This window comes from Morone saxatilis, unplaced genomic scaffold (assembly GCF_004916995.1).
Source record: "Morone saxatilis isolate NCDOM2014 unplaced genomic scaffold, NCSU_SB_2.0 Contig24, whole genome shotgun sequence".
Lineage (NCBI taxonomy): Eukaryota > Metazoa > Chordata > Actinopteri > Moronidae > Morone > Morone saxatilis.
Window position 1 is genome coordinate 16,498,194 of NW_023339807.1, and position 16,753 is coordinate 16,514,946.

General features: G+C 42.1%; 1 protein-coding gene across 2 annotated transcripts; it reads left to right on the top strand.

The window, feature by feature from the left end:
* Window positions 1–647: 647 nt before the first annotated feature.
* prkcg (protein kinase C, gamma) lies at window positions 648–15,868 on the top strand. 2 transcript variants are annotated; one of them, XM_035672611.1, is made up of 16 exons: window positions 648–889; window positions 4,432–4,463; window positions 4,577–4,659; window positions 5,576–5,687; window positions 6,395–6,523; window positions 6,637–6,793; window positions 7,161–7,380; window positions 7,955–8,140; window positions 10,098–10,271; window positions 10,565–10,656; window positions 11,125–11,187; window positions 11,362–11,500; window positions 12,604–12,687; window positions 12,881–12,985; window positions 13,750–13,890; window positions 14,758–15,868. In XM_035672611.1, the coding sequence occupies exons 1-16, from the start codon at window positions 648–650 to the stop codon at window positions 14,917–14,919; spliced, it is 2,121 nt and encodes a 706-aa protein (XP_035528504.1). In that variant the 3' UTR covers window positions 14,920–15,868. The 2 variants fall into 2 exon arrangements, with proteins under 2 accessions (XP_035528504.1, XP_035528505.1); XM_035672612.1 differs by having other exon boundaries at window positions 7,161–7,362; window positions 7,946–8,140.
* The last annotated feature ends 885 nt before the right edge of the window (window positions 15,869–16,753 follow it).

Below are 16,753 nucleotides of genomic sequence, written 5' to 3' on the forward strand. Positions count from 1 at the left end.
TCAAGAGAGGATACAGGCTCTAATATTGGAGCAGGTGGTGGGGGTGTTGTTGACATGGCAACAGGAGGTGCAGTTGACATGACGACCAGGGGATGGAGGGGTATTCATATCTGCTGGGGAGATGGAGATATAAGGGGTTCAGAGAGAGGGAGATGTAGGTAGAAAGGACAGGCAGTATGTGGGACACACAGTGAGTTGCACTAATCGTTTAGCGTCTAGGAGTCTCTTAGGAGAGTTCTGTCTCCGTATGTGAATTAACCTCCCTGTCTCCCTCATTACACCTCTCTTTTCTCTTTCACTCTCATACCTGTCGCTTTCCCTGTGCTCCCCCCATCTTCCTCTGCACTTCCGGTTCATTCATCCTTTCTCGATCTTTCTCTCCAACATGTCACTCCTTCACCGCTCCCTACCCTACCTCCCTTGTGCCATTAATACAACTCCTGTCTCAACCATGACCCAGTACACTTTCCATCCCTCCCCCTCCTCCTTCTCCTCTTCCTCCTCCTCCCTCTCCCTGTCCTTGCTTCCTCCCCTCCTCCCTCTCACATGTTCAAAGTCTTTGCCTATACCCTCCTCACTGACACTCATCATCATCCACTCCCACACTCCCTCCCTCGCTACTCTTCCTACTGTATCCTCCAGGCATCATGTCTACCCCGGTCTCCCCCTCCCCCTCCCTCTCCCCGTTGACACTGGCCTCCCCTACATCGGCAACCTCCCCCGGTGCCTCCCCTCTGCCCTCGCCCCTATCCCCTCCACCCAGGGTGCCCGTGTTCCAGAGGAAGGGAGCGCTCAAACACAAGAGGATTGTGGAAGTTAAAGACCATCAGTTCACGGCCCGCTTCTTCAAACAGCCCACCTTCTGCAGCCACTGCACCGACTTCATCTGGTAACACACACACACACAGCTGCACATTTACACAGAAACCAACCCGGCAGTTCATAAGCCGCCTCCTCAGGCATCCCACTACTCCATCTGACTCTGACTTTATCTGCACTTTTTCTTTCTTTCACCAAATCCAGCTGCCTGCTGGAGAAACTGCCCACACTCTGCAGCCACCACACTGACCTGATCTGATCATATAACCTCACCTCCACACTGCAGCCCACACAATACAAGAGTTACTTCTGGAACTCCATGTTCTCACACACATGCACACACACACATATTAACACATACAGTATACACACAATTAGGACACAGCTTTTCAGTATGAATGCTTGCACACAGAGTTACACTGCATGCAAACATGCACAAACAATTATTCATACCTGAAAGGGGTATTTTAGTAATTTAGTATGTCCTTCCATAAAGCTGGGGGTCAGATTAAAATGAAAATGGTCAAAATTTGCCAAGATGTCCTGACTTGTAGTCTGTAATATGGGCCGAGTTTCAAAAATGCTGGATCCTGCATTCTCATAATTCAGTAACAAGTTTCTGTTACAAGGTTATTTTTCAGATTTCCTCCAGAGCCACAAAACACGTTCTGTAACTGTTTTCACAGGCTGAGTAGTAGTCCTCATGTAATGAGACAACTGAACTTCATGTGTAAAACTGGTGGAGTCACCTGTAGTGCTAATACAAGTGTAGATTTCTGATAAAGTTCGAAAGTAGTAAAATGAACTCAGGTATCAATGGTACTAATTCTAAAATGTACTCTGTTTTGCAGTGTTTTTTTGTTTTGTTTGTTTTTTTAGATTTCTTTGTTAGATTTGAAAGGAGTATTTGTTAAAAGTTGCTCCAGGTGGCGCTAGATCTACAGTACAGTCACTATGTTATTTTATAAACTGCTGGAGTTTACACTCAAGCTGCCCAGTAAAAACCATGTAGCTCCAAATTTGGATTTTTTATTTTAATTTAGTGCTCATGTATGCATTAAGAAAAGTCTCCCACTTCTACAATGATGTGATAAATCATTACAAAAATACAAAACAAGCAAGTTATAAAGTTATGTGGTCACAAAGCTGAAAACAGGGCAGTTTTTTTGCTCATGAAAACTTTGTTGTTTTGGTTTTCACATGACAGGGATATGATATGTTTTTTGCAAATTTGAATCTGCATTTTAAAATTGTAATCCATCCTGTATTTACCTGTGAATGCAGTGGGAAAATGAGTGGGGAGGCATTGTAAACAAACAACAAAGAAGAATAGAAAAGAAAAGAAAGGAAAAATAAGTATTCAAGCAAAGTACCAGTGCCTAAAAACTGTACTGAAGTGCAGTACTTGAATAAATGTATTTTGTTAATGTAAACTTCTGACATACACACGGTTAGTCATGTAAATGTGTCTTCTATACAAACAACCATGCATTGAGCTTGTTCTGTCCAGTGAAGCCTTGGCTGTGTGTATGTAAATGGTTGTGCAACTGTGATGTCTGTGTGTGTGTGTGCCTGTGTTTGTGTGTGTGTGTGTCTGTGTGTTAGTGTGTGTGTGTTTGGAACATATGGTGGGGGTGTATGTTGGATGCAGGGTGTAGCATGTGCCAGCAGCCTCTGGGTAGCTTTCAGGACATTTCTCCAACTGGCTGCTGTCTTGGCAACGGTAGCAGCACTTAGCTCAGGGTGAAAACTCTTTTCCTTCACACAGGATGTCAACCTGGGTGTTAAAGCCCCTGGGGGGGGGGGGAAGAGTGACATTGGTGTCACAACTCAATCTTATGTGTGGTTTAATGTGGGCCTAATAAACAGTTGTTCTTAAAGGACCAGTGTGTTGTATTTATGATCTATTGGCAGAAATTGAATATAGGATTTATGTTTTCATTAATGTAAATAAGAAAATAATCTGTTGGTTTTTTTGTTACCTTTAAATTAGCTCTTCTTATCTACATAGGGAGCAGGTCCTCATCCATGGAGGCCGCCATGTCCCACTGTCGTGTTTCCATAGTAGCCTAGAATGAACAAACACTGGCTCTAGAGAGATCCTTTCACGTTTTTATGCTACCAGAAGGCCACCATAGGTTCTCCTACAAGCTTGGAAAAATAGGGGTGAGTGGAGGGGTATTCAGTTGTTCGATAGATGACACTAAATCCTAACATTTAGGAGGATCTGTTGGATCCATGGGTATATTTTCATTAGTGTATAATCACAACAAATGTTTCTACCATAGCCCAGAATGGACATACCAAACATTGCTGCTAGATAGGGTCGTTGGTGTTTTTCGCGTGTTTTGTGGCCACCGTAGATTCTTAAATAAATGCTACATACTGGTCCTTTAAGAGCTCTGGTTCTAACACTGAACATCACTGAATAAAAACATCCAGTGGTCTCCGGTACTTCAAACAGATCCAAGGACAGATCCTACAGGCATCTTTCACAGCAGATGTTTTGACTTGTCATAGTAGGAAAAGCACAGGTGTTACAAATAACATTACAATAACAAATAACAATAATGGGTCTGTTCCAGGAAGTCATGACGGTGTGACAGTGAACCATCATGCACAATACCAGGACCATGAAACTTAAGCAGCTTAGTGGAATTTTACCATCATTACTTTTCATTTTCATTGATTTGTAATCAACACTTTATAGTCCAGAATGTTTTTCAGTATTCTGGTCAGTTTAATAGCGTGCACCTTTTTATTTAATGGCATATGTTTGGAGAGGTGTTTCAATGCATTGTTAAATTTAAAATGCAGTGAATTCCCTCTGATATCTGGCCAGCAAGCAACACTGTCAGTTCTCTCCAAATCCATATCTGGTTCTCTAATGCTCTCTGCTGGTCAAAAAGCAGAACTGGCCTCATACACTTAATGCTGCAGACAGAGACTTCTGTTGAATGCAGATCAAGGATCAGATTACCCTCTGCAACCCCATCTTTAATTATTACTCATCCAGATGGTGAACTGATTTTAGATCAGTGATTATGGTCAGTTTCCTATGAACCCAAGGGCCTCTCCAGTATAATTGTGGAGGAGTTCTCGGCGATGTCTTGTTCATCTTGCCTTTCTAAACCTCCTAATCAAAAGTTGATTCACAGCAGGCAAGCCGCTGAGTGGACTCTTTAGTCAATCAATGGCTTTAATTATTCAATTAAAGCTCTAAGGAGACACTGGAAACTAGCCAACACCGCAGTTCTGGAAACAGGAGAATTGTGTTTATGTGTGTGTATGTGTATGTGTGACAATAATTGAGACTGTCCTGCTTGACCTGGTCAGCAGTGCAGTTTAGGTACGAAAACTTAAAACTTAATTCAATCTTTACACACGTAATGACTTTGTTTATAAAGTTGGTAGTCTCTGACATAGCTAGTGGTGTTTGTTTTTTGATGAGACAGTTTGTTCTCAACTAATGCAACAGCACTATCTTTGTCTTGGCAGCATTATCTATACTCTTCTGCCTTAAAAAACAGCCTCAGAAGCAAAGTATTTCACCTTAAAGAGGAGTACAGAAGATTGTATTTGTGTCTTAATCTATGTGCCTTTTTCTCTCAGGGGCATCGGCAAACAGGGATTCCAATGTCAAGGTAAAGATACACTCTTCTTATTGTCTTTTTCCACAGTATTTAATCTTCTCATAAGATTTTATCAGTGTGACTGATTAATTTTTTGAGGATATTTTTTTCTATCTTTCCTCTAGTTTGCAGTTTTGTGGTCCACAAAAGATGTCACGAGTTTGTGACCTTCACTTGTCCTGGCTCTGTGACAGGCCCCAAACCAGATGTGAGCATATGTGTCAGCGCTTTCACGTTAACTTGCCTCTTACATTCTTGTTTTCCATTTTCATCATCATCGTCATATTTAGCCATCCGCTCATTGCCAGTAACACATGTGCATGACTCATCCGTCAATCCATACATCCTTCGCATCGCACAGCCTTGTCTCATCTGTGACGTCTGCACTCATGTCATGTCATCTTACAAGGCCTCCCAGATGCAGGGAGTTGGAGATAGAGAGTGGGGGAGATACAGGTGGAGGGTAGGAAGGACTGATAAGAGGGAGAATTAGAGGGGGGAGAGCAACAGACTGCTCAGTCTTCCTTTCTGTGGCATTTTGAGGATTTCAGGGAGATTTGTCTTTTCTTCACGTTTTTTTTCTACCAGCCAAATAAACTGCCTCAGAAATGAGGTCAAGGGGAACATGTGTGTGTGTGTATGTGTACGTGTACGTGAGTTTGAGTGAAAACGGATAAGAGAGTGAAAGGAACACACACAGAGGGAAAAGAGGAGGTGTTTTTAAATAGCAACTCAGAGGGGCGAGGGAAGGAAAACTGTTTGGGAGAAGGTGGAGTGTGGAGTGTGGAGAGCGGTGGTGGTGGGCTCTCTGAGCTGAAGAGAGATAAAAATGATTCATCCCTCTCTGCACAGTGTACACACACACACACACACACACACGTACACACACACACAGCTTTGCCTAGATGCACGCTCATTTATATGTCCTCTCCCAGTGGAGAAATCTAATTGGCTTGTCCATGAATACCCCACTCAACATCTCTCCACTAATCATACTCTGCATGTGTGTAAAAGTGTGTGTGTTCACAGTTTATTCCATGGTCACTCTGTGTATGTGTGTGTGTGTGTGTGTGTGCGTGTGTGTGTGTGAGTTCTCAATGCAGATTGTTTCTGCTATATTTCAGGACCTGAAGAGTCAACACACATTTAAGGTCCAGACTTACTCCAGTCCCACCTTCTGCGACCACTGCGGCTCGTTGCTGTACGGCCTCATACACCAGGGCATGAAATGTTCCAGTGAGTTTCAGCACATATAGCAGTGTAATAAATCTGTGTGTGTGTACTTGTATTAATCATGTTGTGTGGATAAAAGTCAGTTTACACATGAGACCCGTTATGTAGACACACCTCCCAGCTAGGGAAAAAAGCTGGTCCCAGCTAAATTAGCCTCCAAAATTTAGAGTTGGTTACATTTATGTTTCGGGGAATACACAATATTCACTTGCTTGAGTTTAGACTAGGAGTATGTCCAGTATGTACCTTGTAAAAACACAACTTGTCATACATACATTTACACTAAAGGTTTTGTACACACTAAAGAAATTAGATATAACATGTTAATCAGTGAGCTTTAGCGTTGCTGATAGATAAACTTTGTTACCTTCAGCTGTCCTCCTGTCTCCAGACTTTATACTTAATATATAATACATACATATGAGAGTGTATGTGTGTAGTATCAGTCTTCTTATTTAACTCTCAGCAAGAAAGCGGTAAGTGTATTTCCCAGTGTCTTTATGGTTAGGATCAGGTACAGGTGTTTTTCAGTGTCTTGAACTATAACTACTAACATTTTGGTTATGTGGTATTCACCTTAACCATTAGGTCACTAAGACCTAAACATTTTATCATTTTGGAACCAGCTATTTTTATCTTTTGATCTAAAATATGTCACACATGCATGTATTTTTTCTAACTCTAAATACTCTGTATTTATGTACTGTGAGGTTGTGACATGAACGTCCATCGACGGTGTGAGACAAGTGTTCCCAGTCTCTGTGGACAAGACCATACAGAGAAGAGAGGAAGGATCCACCTGACTATCAGAGGAGAGTCTGAGGAAGTCTTTGTAACAGGTGAGAGGACCCGCTGGAATATGGGAAGTAATGTTTTAAAACAAAAAGTAGGATTACACGGGTAATGAAGGATTTCTCACTCTGTACCTTTTATTATTCTACTTTCTCTTCAGTGCGGGAGGCTCGTAACCTGATGCCCATGGATCCAAACGGCCTGTCAGACCCGTATGTTAAACTGAAATTGATTCCGGACCCCAAGAGCCACAGCAAACAGAAGACCAAGACCATCCGCTCAACACTCAATCCCGTCTGGAATGAGAGTTTCACCTTGTGAGTCCTTGTGAACTTTAATCAAGGATGAAAATGTACATGGGTCTGGGACAAGATATGTTTTCAGAAAATAAAATGTCCTGCGAATTGGAAATACTGAGTGTTAAGAAAGGACTCCGAAAGACAAAGAATAGATAGAATATATGGTTGATTGTATCTGAATATATACAGCTTATTGTACATCAACAGTGTTAACATTTGACCTTTTACTACCTTTATATTAGCATTTTTCAGATATTCAGTAGAATTGAGATATTAGGAAATTGCTTCAAAAACAAAATAAATCCTCCTGTGTCTTTGTGCATTGTTGTGTTGCGTAGACAGTGAGCTAACTCTCCCCAGTGACTGTGAGTGTTTGTCTCTCCAGCTCAGTGCGCGGTCACCAGTGGGACAGGCGACTGTCTGTGGAGGTATGGGACTGGGACCGCACATCTAGGAACGATTTCATGGGAGCGCTGTCATTTGGAGTGAGTGAGATCTTCAGGCGTCCTATCAGCGGCTGGTTCAAACTGCTGGCCCAAGATGAGGGAGAGTACTACAACATCCCCGTGCCAGACCCAGACCTGCAGGTAGGAAACTTTACTCCAGTGCAGACGAAAAAAGTAATCAGTTGGTCATCATGGTGAACAAAAAGCAAAAGTGGAGATATTTATACCTCTATTCAGCCCTTTATTTGTTACCATGCTAATTACCATTTATCCTAAGGCCTTGGCATAGCCTTTATCAGCTTATAATTACCTACATCTAATATACAACAGCTGCCACTGCTCACACTGGGTCAGGATCTTGAACTGTCCCTTGGCTTACAATTCTATCTGAGAAAGAAAAAACATGGATGATTTATGCCTGGTGTTATCTAAATAATTAGATAATAAATTATATGAGGTCCCCTCCCTTCCCTGTTACATCCTGTCTCCACCAGGGTGCAGGATTGTTCTGCCTGACCGTAACCTAAAATTAGGGGTAGGAAGGAGTTTTTCTGGTGTTCAGGTTTTGTGTGTGTGTGTGTGTGTGTGTGTGTGTGTGTGTGTGTGTGTGTGTGTGTGTGCGGGGGGGGGGGTGTTGGTGGTGGTGTGTTGTGCTGTGTGGTGTGTGTGTGTGTGTGCTGCATCCAACCATTCATCTCTCAATCCTCCCACTACGATTCTTCAGGAGCCTCAGCCAGACGCCCCAACACCATCCCTGCCTCAAGCGATACCTGTCCCGCTGTCTGAAGTGTTCCCTGTGGCTCTGTCCCCGACCCCTGTACCGTGTCCTCCTGTCCACACCCCAGGCCCTGCCAAAGTCAGAGTGGGCATCCATGACTTCAACTTCCTCATGGTGCTGGGCAAAGGCAGCTTTGGCAAGGTAAACACAGCAGCCACTGAGACCAAATGTCATCTTTTCTGAACACAATCAGAACCTCTTATCCAACAGCTGTAAGTGATATCAAAGAGGCCATTCATGCTTAAAACAACAAAGATCATTCCTGGCTTTAAATTATTTCTTCTATTAATGGACTTGACCTTTAAGTGGCATTTTGTACAGCAGCTCCCGGGCAGAGCAAGGCAGAATTTCTTTGAAAAAAAAAAAAACCCTCTTTTTTTTACTAACACACTCATTGTCTCTCCTACTACTGCCAAATGATTCATTTAACCCTTAGCGTCTTCCTTAGTGTTGTCAGCAGTCGTGAGCTCAGGCTGGCTGGCTTCCTACATGCCACACAAGCAGACAATCCTCCTGGAGGTGTTCATTTCAAGGGAGCCTCTGCTCTCCATTTTCTCTTTAATTCCCCAGTAGATGAGGCATAATGAAGAGAATGGAGTTTTGAGTCCTTCTTCCTCCTCTGAAATCCCCTTGTGCTGTTTCATAACTGTCAGAGGAGAGTCTACAGAAGACAGGAGAAATAGACTCGACTTACGTAAGATGTGAGAAAAAAAAAACGACACAAGAAGGAGAGACAGACCCCGGGGCTGCTGAGTGAGAGGAAGTGAGAAAGAGACAGACAGAGATAGAGAGAAAAAGGAAATGATTACTGTGCTGCAGAAAGTGACAGAATGACCAAAAGGAAAAGGGATAACAAAAGCGGAAATAGAGGAAAAAGTATATGTGACTGTGTTAGTAAGATTTGTAATATTCTGAAGGGTGATGAGTCCCATTTTTATGTGAGACCACGGGGAAGAGCTGGAGACACGATCACAGAGGACGGCAGGATCCTCTCAGTGACTGGCAGTTCATCAATAGCACACACACACACTACACACCCAGCCTTCTTCAGAAGCACCTTTGTGTAGTCACATTGATTTCTGAAAGATGAAACCGTGTAATTTTCTGTATATTCAACCACTATTTGAAAGTAAAATGAGATCCTTTATCCCGCTAGCCAGTGACCATTACAGCACAGCACTGCAGGTTGGCCAGATAATTTTAAACAGTGTTGTTGTCAGCACTTTCCAGTGCTCTTGACCATATCTTTACTATGAACCACAGTAAAACCTGGGTCACGCGGCTCTCATTGTAGAGAATTACTGCATCATTAGAGCAACTCGCTTGCAGCCAATTTCACAGGAGTGTGAAAATAGCCACTGAATGTGTTTTTAATGTCTGATAAAAACATGAGAGCCGCTTCGCTTTTTCATTCATGACATTAACGTGTCTTGAAATCTTCAGGCGTACAGCGGCTTTAATTAAACATTACTTCAGTTATTTCAATATGTCTGGATAAATGTGCACAGTAACCTTCTGAACTTTCTTCAGCATCTGTCCATATATGTTATAACTTTTTTCTCTTGCACTACTTTTCTTACTGCTATATGGATTTTTTGATAATGGACACCAGATATAAGTCCTAGCTTGGCATAAAATCACCAAAATATTGCAAATTTGCCTCAAAAGCACATAATTTTATTAAAACAGCAAGAACTACTTTCCACCCAACTAGAGCACCTTGTAACTCATAACACAATGACCTAAAAAATGTTCAGTACTGGCAGCGTTACAGTACATGGATAATTCTAAAGTTAGAAATGAAGCTTGAGTGAGACATGAATTCAACACATTTTGTGTCAAAGCAATGAAAAACTAAATGATCCCTGCTTTGATGCACAGGCTACTGTTCTGTCATATGCACGAGGAATTTAAAAAAAGTGAATTTTGGAATTGAAAAAGCTTTTTAACCTGTTGTACTCGTCATTCTTTTCTTATCTTCATGCCAGACAGCTGGTGTAGTGTTGACTGTAAATACGCATTGTGTGTATTTATGGACTCCCTTAAAATTCTTATTTTGCTGTTACAGTAACTTTCTCTCCTCTCTGTCTCTGTACAGGTGCTGCTGGCAGAGGAGCGAGGCAGCGAGCGTCTGTTCGCAGTGAAAGTGTTGAAGAAAGACGTTCTCTTCCAGGACGAGGACACGGAGAGCGCCCTGGTGGAGAGGAGGGTTCTGGCGCTTTCCTCTCGCCCTCACTTCCTCACATCACTCTACTGCGCCTTCCAGACTGAGGTGTGTGTGTGTGTGTAGAAGGTCTACTGTGTCCTAAATGAACTGCATAACTTTCATTAAATTGTCCATAAACCTGCCTGACATTTTAGCTGCGCAGCCCTCCGAGGAGTTGTTTCACTCCAGGTTGGCTGAGAATTTTGATTAATAAATTAAATAATTAGCTTGCTTTCTTTAACAAGGTCTTTTGTCCTGGAGGACAGGTTTTAACAGATTGCTTTTTAATTTGGACAAGAGGTGATTATGTATGGAGAGTGTGTGTATATATGTGTGTGTGTCTCCGTGTGTTTCTGCAGGACCGTCTTTATTATGTGATGGAATATGTCAACGGAGGAGACCTGATGTTTCACATCCAGATAGTTGGCAAGTTCAAAGAGCCTCATGCAGCGTATGTAGTCAAAAAGCTCCTTTCTTCTACCTTTAATCACAGTTCTCATCTACATCTTCTCATTTCCTGCCTTTCTTTTATTCCCTGTTCCTTTACATATGCACCCATCTCTTAGCTTTGTTCATTATACCTGGTGACTCATAAAAAATCATCAGCTCAAGTACCAGCTCTCTTCTCTTTCCCGTGACTTTCTCCTCCCACTAATCTCATCCTCTCATCTACATTTTCCCTCCTCCTGGCTGTTCATCTAATCAATAATCTTTGATCAGTCATCTAAAACTAATTCTTACCCTGTTGCTCATTTCTAGCTCTTCATCTTTCTGCTTTTCATCTATTTGGTTACTCTCCCTTTCATCACCCTCTTGAGCTCCATTCCCTCACTCCACGCTGAAAACCTTGGCCAATTTTCTGAAAGATAAAGCTACCAGTAGTGAGTCTCTCCTCCCTCCTCCATCTCTCTCCCTCCAGGTTTTATGCAGCAGAGATAGCGGTCGGCCTCTTCTTCCTCCACAGCAAAGGCATCATCTACAGGTAGAGAATTGGGCTGCTCATCTAACATGGCCTGGTTCGGCACTGTCACTGCTCTGCAGTGCAGCACACAGTCGTGACACAGATTTATCATGTCTTTTGTAGATAATGACTGTTATAAAGATGTTATCTATCAAAATGATTCATGCCAGTGTGATCAATCTCCTCCTTTCCCAGGGATCTAAAGCTGGATAATGTGCTGCTTGACAGTGAGGGCCACATAAAGATAGCTGACTTCGGGATGTGCAGGGAGGGCATGTTTGAGGGCGACACCACGCGCACATTCTGCGGCACCCCTGACTACATCGCCCCTGAGGTACACTGACCCCTGCTCTCATTTCATGGTCCAGACTAACTCCTGAGCTTCCCTCATTTGTTACTTAGATCCCTCATTTCCCCACGTCTCACCCCTGTCTCCCCCTCTTCACTTGCTTGACCTGTTTTGCAGCGCTGTGAGACGGCGAGTTGCTTCGTTGCAGCTCCTCTCATCCCCTCCGTCCTCTCTGACCTTGTCATCATTTTTGAATAATTAACTTCACATGATTCAATTAGCAGTGGTGTGTGTTGTGCTATGAGAATGTTGCATAGAAATGACAATTGTCCTTGAGAGACCTTGTATTACCAGTTTTACCTTTGTCTTACTACAGTTGACAACTTAAGGTGATTAACTCCCACGAAACCAACACAAACCACTAAAACTGAAGAATCTCAAAAGGATTTCATTGATGATGATAACGCAAATTCCAGCCTGAAAACAGCGGAGGTGGTTTAGTTTGACAACCTTTTGAAATGCTAAATATCAAAACTCTGTGCTGTATAATGTTAACCTTACAAATTGTTTTGGATATGTATGTATGTGTTTCTGTCTCAAGTCATCATAAACAAAATATATTCAGAGAGAGAGTAAAGGAGATATCCAGCTTGTTTGCTTTGTGGACTTGTAGGAGACAGAGAGAAAAGATGTAACTGTTGTGCCCATCTTTGATATTGTAAACCTTGCTATGGAACCCCTGGGTATTGACTCTCTTATGTAAACACCAATTGATTCTCCTGCATCTGCCATTTTGGAAGAGATACAATATATTTCCCCAGGGGCTGGGAATTGTTCCCTTGTGCCCTCCCCGCCTCCCCTGAACACGCTCACACACACACACACAAACTGGGGAAACAAACAAACACACAAATCCAAAGTCATGTGCTGATTATTTCTGAGCTCATTCATATATTTACCCTCCCTAATGCCATACTTTCCCTTTTCCTCTCTCTGCTTTTCACTCCGGCACTCTCTGATAGCTGCCTATCATCCGAGCAGCCGACTGCTACAACTGCGCTTTCCCTCACTCTCTCTTTCTACTTCCTTATCTCTGCACACCCATTCTTCCCCTTTATCTCCTCTCCTTTTCTCACCATCCTTTTCAGATTGTGGCATATCAGCCTTATGATAAAGCGGTAGACTGGTGGTCCTATGGAGTACTGCTGTATGAAATGCTGGCAGGACAGGTAATACTCAGCTTAATCCTAACAATAGACCCGTGTGCACACACACTTAAGCCTCCAGTACTTGTCCTTTGTAATCACTTCAAAAGACTTTCAAAAGAACTTTAATTTCAATGTATTTGCTTTCAGTTTGCTCACAGGGCTTCATGGTTACTCTCTTTTTTTCTTCTTTTCTCTACATCTTTTCCTTTCCAGCCACCATTTCCCGTGTATTGAAGAGGAGGAGCTGTTTCAGTCCATTATGGAGCAGTGTGTCTCATACCCGAAAAGTCTCTCTCGTGAAGCTGTTGCTATCTGCAAGGGAGTAAGTCGCCCTTCATCTTTTTCTTACTCATAACTTTTAGGATAAATGTAAATGTAATGTTGTTCTCCCTCTATGGAAAATCTATTCCCTGCAAGGGAAACCATTGACCTTTAGGGTGAAAGGGATAGTTTGACATTTTAGAAAATGTACTTATTTGCTTTCTTGCTGTGACTTGGATGAAAAGATTAATATGACTCTCATCTGTCTGTTAAACATGGTGCTAGAGCCAGCAGCCATTAGTGAGCTTAGAATAAACACTGGTATAGTGGGAAACATCTAGCCTGGCTCTGTCTGAAGGTAAAGCTCACTAATTAACATGTATATATCTAATTTGTTTAATTACTACTTCTACTTCTTGGCCGGGTACAGTGACTTGCTGAAGTTTTGTTGCCAAGGAATACATAATAATAGTTATTGTTACACTTTGGACAGAGCCAGGATAGCTGTTTACAGTCTTTATGCTAAGCTAAGCTAAACCCCTGCTGGCTGTAGCTTCATACTTGCAATACAGACATATGAGTGGGATCAATCTTCTTATTGAATGCTCATATATTTCCAAAAAAGATCACACTTTTCCTTTAAAATGCACACACAATCTGTATAAACGCAGAAAATTTAATTACATGATATTACACTTGAATAATATTTGAAAATACATCAAAGCTTACCATGTACATTGTTAACTACTTAAACAAAATAAGAACATAAACTCTACCCATCATTTTGATAATTTTTTTCTCTCCTATTCTTCACTCTTCCCCAAGCTCCTGACGAAGAACCCGGCCAAGCGTCTTGGTGAAGGAGAAGAAGGAGAGAGAGAAATCAGGGAACATCCATTCTTCCGCTGGATTGACTGGGACCGTCTGGAGAGATTGGAGATCCAGGCGCCCTTCAAACCCAGAACTGTCAGTTGAACAGATGGAAAACAGACTCTATAGATTTGTTTACTTTCTGTCTATCGTTCTTTCGTTCTTTCGTTCTTTCTTTCTTTCTTTCTTTCCTTCTTATCACTCTCCTCTCTACTCCCCCTCTCTTCCTTTCTCTCTGTCTCTGTCTCTCCAAGGACACTTTTAGGGAATTAAAGCTGTCACTTTCTTCCATCTGTCTCTTCTCTCTAAAACTCCCACGCCTTCCCCCATTTCTCTGCATGCTTCCTCTCTCAGCCGTCCACACTGTGTTGGCCATTTCAGCCTTCTCTGCTTCTCTCTGTTCAAATGGCACCATCTCTCCCTCTCTCTCTCTCTCTCCCCCATTCCCCTCTCTTGTCTCTTTTTCATCACCTCCACTGGCTCCTAGAGATGGGCTTTGAGCGTTCAGGAACAGACAGTCTGGTTATAATAGACGGGACCCGCCGACCTTGAGGTCCTGCCTACTCCTCCCATATGCAAATGTATGTCATCATTAGCCTGCCACACGCCAGTTTGCGGCCCTGTTGGCCAATGCTGAGGTGTGCCTTGAGTGAACTGAGTATGCTCAGGGGTTAGAGGCCAGGCCCATTAGCCAAATGAGATTCATATCATCCAGAAGAACGGCTGTCGTACTCTGTTAAGGAGCAGGAAAGGAGACGTGAGCAGCTTTCTTCCAACAGTAGGTGTGGTAGAGAGCTCCTTAGAGAGAAAAGGAGGGTGTGGGTGAGAAAAAGAGAAGCGGAGGTGGTGTCTTTTTATAATTTTACTTTTCTTATGTTGTGTCTTTTTTCAGGAGAAAGATGATGGTGCGTATACAATCAACCACAAATGTTTGAATATGCCTGTTCTCTTCTTCTTCATCAGGGTGGGAAAAAAGGTGAAAATTTCGACAAGTTCTTCACAGCAGCTCCGTCAGTGCTCACCCCGTCTGACCCGGATATACTCGCAGCTATAAATCAGGAAGACTTCCAGGGCTTCTCCTTCCTAAACCCAGACTTTGCCCCATCGCCTCTCACCGCTGTTTGAAAATGGCTCCCCAACCTGCTCCAACAACCCCTCCAAGTGTACCCAAGCTACCCTGTTACCCTCCGTAATAGTAGTTTTATAACAGAATTTGAACTAGCAGTATTAAAGACACCTCTCATAACCAAATCCTAACGTTTACATAAAAATGCCAAGACACCTTTATATTCATGCACTCTCTTTGATGTATGTATTTTATCTTGATAGTCACACAATATGTTGCAGCAATGCAAACAAAGCCAGTATTCTACTATTCCATCTTAGAGTTTTTTGTAAGGCATCCCTTAACTTGATATAAGAGTACTTTAGTATAAACCTGAAAAATGAATCTCTTTGCATGCAATGTTTTTAGAATGAATTCCTCTGACACACTAGTTTTCTATAGCATAGATTAGCCAAGAAAATATACCTGTATAACTTTACAACCAATTAATTTAAAACTTTTCCCATTACATTGATTAGAATCATTTTGTGTTGTAAGAAGACGGTAGGCAAAACAAGTCACTTTTTAATCATTTTGCAGTTCATACACACAAATAAAAATGTTTCTTAGCAGGTATATTCCAGTCGAACATTGCGTTTATACACAGTACAGTAATTCAGCACCAGGAGCACTATAATATGTCTATTCTAAATATCTATCTTACTCTGTTTGTGTGTGTGTGAGTGTTTGACTGTGACGCAAACTGAGCGAGTAGCCTTTTTATTTCATTAGACTGGCAGCCTGTGGATTCCTCTGGCCTGGCCCGGCCTCTCATTTTAACGTCACACTGGTGACCTCAGATGACCCGCTGAGACGCTGAAACAATGCAGCGGGCACAGTTAATGTGACAGTTAATGTGGCTACAGCGCTGCCCCCCAGCTCATGCCCACTCTGTCTGACTCTATTATCACTGAGAGGAAGTCCTCACATTACTGCCACAGTTTGGGCTGCATCATTTCTCTGTTATTGTTTTTTTATAATGTCTCTCTTTTTCTTTAGCAATCTGTAGAATTAGGCCTGTCCACATTGTAATACACAGTGTCTGTGCTCCTTAATGACATCCTACAACTGCACTGTCTTAGAAAATATGCCTCTTAATAATGTTTTCTCCATCTGAAACAAGAAGCTTGTGCAGGTACTTTATTATTTCTGTGGTGTATGCCATAAAGCTTTTTTGCTGTGTAATGACGTACTCACAGCATTGATTAGGCGTAATTAAAAGTGAGGCTCACTGGGACTGTTCAATACATGGAAAAATATTAGCAGCGCTGTCATTAAGCACTATCTGAGCAGGGCAGGTGGCTGCAAACATATAGTTTAATAATCCCATTTCAGTGCTCTTATCTCACAAAACAGCTGGTCATTTCACACAGAAATCTGTTGGATTTTCCTTTAAAGCATCTTAATGATTTTTTTCTTTATAATAATTACAACCATTTTTCGTCCAGAGGAGAAAAATCTGACAGATTTGCTTTGTGTTTGTCACTGTAATAGTGGCCAACTGTAAAAAGTCAGAGCAGTGAATGTGATGACAGCTCAGTTTGAGTGGAGGTCAAATGCCTCACAACACACAATACTTCAATACGATAGATAATGCAATCAATAATAGATAATACAATAGATGATTTATGAATTTATGTATCTGTTAGGTGAGTTAAAGTTCTGTTTTGTATGTGCTGGAGAAAGAACTTGGAAATAAACTGACTGAAAAAAACATGAAACAAGAAGTGTTTCATTCTGTTGATTTTGTGTGAAGCAGCTAAGAAACAAACACGCCAGGCTCACGCTTTGTCTTCTCCACACGCCTCTCTGTCACGCTCACTCCCTCTCCCTCACTTTCACACATACTCACGC